Source organism: Panthera leo, chromosome C2 (genome assembly GCF_018350215.1).
Source record: "Panthera leo isolate Ple1 chromosome C2, P.leo_Ple1_pat1.1, whole genome shotgun sequence".
NCBI classification, from domain to species: domain Eukaryota; kingdom Metazoa; phylum Chordata; class Mammalia; order Carnivora; family Felidae; genus Panthera; species Panthera leo.
Window position 1 is genome coordinate 14,646,971 of NC_056687.1, and position 3,925 is coordinate 14,650,895.

The 3,925-nt window shown below is 43.3% G+C and overlaps 1 protein-coding gene across 1 annotated transcript; it reads left to right on the forward strand.

Annotated features, from left to right (window-relative positions):
- Nucleotides 1-1,347: 1,347 nt before the first annotated feature.
- Nucleotides 1,348-1,914, forward strand: LOC122198667 (keratin-associated protein 13-1-like). Its single transcript, XM_042903383.1, has one exon. The coding sequence runs from the start codon at nucleotides 1,384-1,386 to the stop codon at nucleotides 1,912-1,914; it is 531 nt and encodes a 176-aa protein (XP_042759317.1). The 5' UTR covers nucleotides 1,348-1,383.
- Nucleotides 1,915-3,925: the final 2,011 nt, after the last annotated feature.

Genomic DNA, 3,925 nt, shown 5'->3' on the forward strand with positions numbered 1-3,925 from the left:
TTCCATTGGTGCCAGATAAGCAAATACTATAGGGGATTAGAAAACAAATCACCTGCAAAACAAACAGAAAGATCAAATTACATAAATAGCTTTTTGTCTCCAATTTCTAAAAGATGCTTGCAGGCAGAAGTTGGATATTATCGTAAGTGGGGGGAAAAAGACATCTCTAATTCCAGGACTTTTCTTTATACCATTGATTTTTTTTTTTATAGTCATAAGGATGATTTTAACTACTTGGTATGAAGGTACGTTTTATGCTTCTTTGTCTTTCTAGAACGATGAGCAAAAGAGAAGCTCAGCAGGGAGTGAAATGAATCACTCTCCGAGGTGTCTCATTTCTCACTCCCAACTGAGTTGGCAAAGGTTAGCACACTATTAAAAATTCAAGTTTTTGCAAATGCGCTTCATCGGTAGTCAAGTCACTCAAAGTATATCAGTTTTTAGCAATTATTCTCAGCGATAGGCTAAGTGTTTGCCAAAGAATTCTCTGCCTCACATGGAAAAAGAATCCAATAACTCCATACTGGATAAAACATGAGTTGCTTGTTGATGATAAGCTAAATGAGAGGACAAATAGAAGGCAGTTTGAAACAACCATCTCCATGGTAACTTTGCATACGAGAAAACAGAACTAAAATGATTAAGAAGTTTTTCCTTCAGTGGCGGCATTTAGGGATTTCATAAAAGAGGTAAGACTCCATACGGAGGCCCATCGGATAAAATGCAAATGTTATCACACTGAAATGTTATTTTTTCACGTGGGCATTCATTGCTCACATGATACTCGAAGTGAAAAAGACAAGCTTCTCAAGTTGTTAGCATACCATTGTGGTTCCTTCTGGCTTTGAAGAAAGGCACACGTGGGTCACTAAATTAGTGACAATTCCTATCTCATAAGGTTGTTGCAAGGATTAGATGATGCCACAATTTTCAATGTTTTATGCATGGTAAATGCTCAATAAAACATACATAAATATTTGGGAGGGGGGTGTGGGTGACTGTTAGGAGTGCATTGGTGGCAACAAGTTATACATTCATGCTCAAAATGCCCACGGTCAAGCTCGTGAAGAAGGGAGGGCACTATCTGCATCATGACAAATATCTTTGAAGGCAAACCACACCTTATTTCCAGAAAAAAAAAAAAGCGACGAGTGCCTTCTATAAATCAGAATAATTAAATAGCAGTTAAGAACACATGAATGTGTTCAGTTATAATTATAGCCTAGGATAATTAGTTATTTTCATGACCAGACATGCACAAGAGTGGCAAGGGTCTGCATCATACCCAGTGCAGTGAGGGGATATATATGCATATAAACATGCCTGGGAGATATCACAATATCTTCTCACTGTAACTCAGCTGAACCCACATCTGCCATCAACATGGCCTACAGCTGCTGCTCTGGAAACTTCTCGTCCCGCTCCCTTAGGGGCTACCTGCACTACCCAAGCTCCTCCTGTGGCTCTTCTTCCCCCAGCAACCTGGTCTACCGCACTGACCTCTGCTCTCCCAGCACCTGCCAGCTGGGCTCCTCCCTCTACAGCGGCTGTCAGGAGACCTCCTGTGAGCCCACCAGCTGCCGGACGTCCTGCGTGGTGTCCAGCCCCTGCCAGACGTCCTGCTCCCGCCCAAGGACCTCTGTGCTCTGTAGTCCCTGCAGGTCAATTTACCCTGGATCTCTGAACTATGGATCCATCAGAGGCTACTGCCTGGGGTATGGACCTAGAAGTTCCTACTCCCTGGGCTGTGAATCCCAGGGCTTTGGATCCCCGGGTTATGGAGTCTACGGGTTCCCTTCCCTGGGCTATGGGTCCAACGTCTACCGCCCTACCTACCTGGCTTCTAAGAGCAGCCAAACTTCTTATTGCCAACCAACCTGTAGATCTGGTTTCTACCACCAACCAACTTGTTAAGGATTCTGGACCTGGACTTCACTGCCCTTCAAAGTCAGTCTCTGCAATTATCTGGCTAGAGTCTATATTCTACTAGCTAGAAAAGTGATAATTAAAACAAATCCTATTAATGTGAAACCATTTATCTCATAGAATAGCTATTCTTTTTTCCTTCTATTTTTCTTCTATTTTCCTTCGTACTTCTTTTGTTCAAAATGGACCAAGTGGTCTTTTTTTTTCCCTTCAAATAAACTCATGTAATTTGATATTGGATCATAAGTCAGTGTTAATTTAAAAAAAAGATATCCATTGGGAATTTCAAACCTACTATGTTTTCTCCAAAAAGAAATGTTTAATTTATGAAACAGGTTCCCGGGTAGGCAGAATTCTCTGACAACACATTGCTCGTTCCCAGGAATTTTTGGCAAGTGGAATCACAGCTTGGGCTGGAGGTTATTCTAAACTCTTCTGCTTATAATCATTTCGGCCTTATTAGGTACCTTACTTTGGTTAAACTACTAATGGGTCTAATCCAAGAAGAAAAGTTCCAGAGACAGCAGTGATGCTTCGAGTGTATTATCCTGGCTGCATCAGATGAGGAAATGTCAAAACACTTTTCATGAGCTCTTTTCACCCACTTTTACAAGCAACAATGGAATTTTGAGGTCCTGATATTATACTAACAGCAGTAACTGGGTATGATGAAACAAACGTCTTAAGTATGAATGAAACTAAACATGTATACATTTTATTATAATAAAATTAATTCACTTTCTAAGAGTTCTTTCTCAACTTGATGCTTGACTCTCTCCTCCCTTGGTCACTGGACAACCATCTGTTTTCAAAGAAGTCCCTGGGAGCTCCTGGAAATGTAGCCCTATCATGAATAGATAATATTAACTGAGCAGGAAGATTGGACCCCTTGATATCTTGGGCTTAGATCTGGATGTGATACCCAGGTAGTCTACTGAACTGTCTTGTTTGGGCAAACACAGTCATCTACATTTGAAAATACGTAAGTAGGAAGAAAAAATGTGTAAGTGGATCTGGGTACTCATTGTCATCACCCTCACAGGCGTTCGTTTCCCTCCCCCGACAAGAACTGTGCTTTGTTTATGCATCCCTGCTTCTCTGAGTCTAGTCAGTCCTTCGAAAGAACGTTGCTATGCTCCCACTTTCAGGATGGGATCTGGCCAGTACAAGGGGGCACCCCAATCTTCCCTGGAAGTGATTGGTTCAGGATGGAGCACGTGCTCTGACTTACGCCAATGAGAAACAAGGAGCGATGTGGACAGGTTCCTCCGGTTAAAGTTCTTGTGGAGTTTTGCGGAGCCACCATCTCTTCCTCTAGACCTTGTCGTACCACGTGCATTCATCGTGTATGCGGCCTGAAAATTACACCATCACCTGAGAGACAGTAAAGGCAAGAGAAATGCAAGGAGTAGAGCCCAGACTGTCTCTGGACTTTAGTCAATATGAGCCACTGAGTTTCACTTACTTAAGCCATTTTGGAAAACAATTTCTGCGACTTGGAGTTAACGCTTTGGCAAATGAGACCCTCATTTAAAGGCTGAAACCACCCCGCCTTCCCAAGAACAGCCCGTGTCAGTTGTTTTTTTTTTTTTAAGGTTTAATGTTTATTCATTTTTGAGAGAGAGACAGAGCACGAGCAGGGGGAGGGGCAGAGAGAGAGGGAGACACAGAATCCGAAGCAGGCTCCAGGCTCCGAGCTCTCGGCACAGAGCCCGACACGGGGCTCGAACCCACAGACCGCAAGATCATGACTTGAGCCGAAGTCGGATGCTTTACGACTGAGCCACCCAGGTGCCCTGAGGTCTGTCTATGTTAAAGACCATTTGCAGGCCACCTTTGCCCTGTCCCAATCCCTCTCCACACGACCCCACGTGCATTCCCTCCACCAACGTGCACTCCATCGATGCCACCTACTCTTTTCCTCGAACACATTGTGCAGTACAGTCTTCTCCCTCTAGAAGGAGTGTCATGTCTTTCTTACTCTTCAAAACCCACAGAA

Bases quoted from the DNA above. Each gene is read 5' to 3' on its own strand.
- LOC122198667 (XM_042903383.1), top strand. From the start codon at position 1,384: ATGGCCTACAGCTGCTGCTCTGGAAACTTCTCGTCCCGCTCCCTTAGG.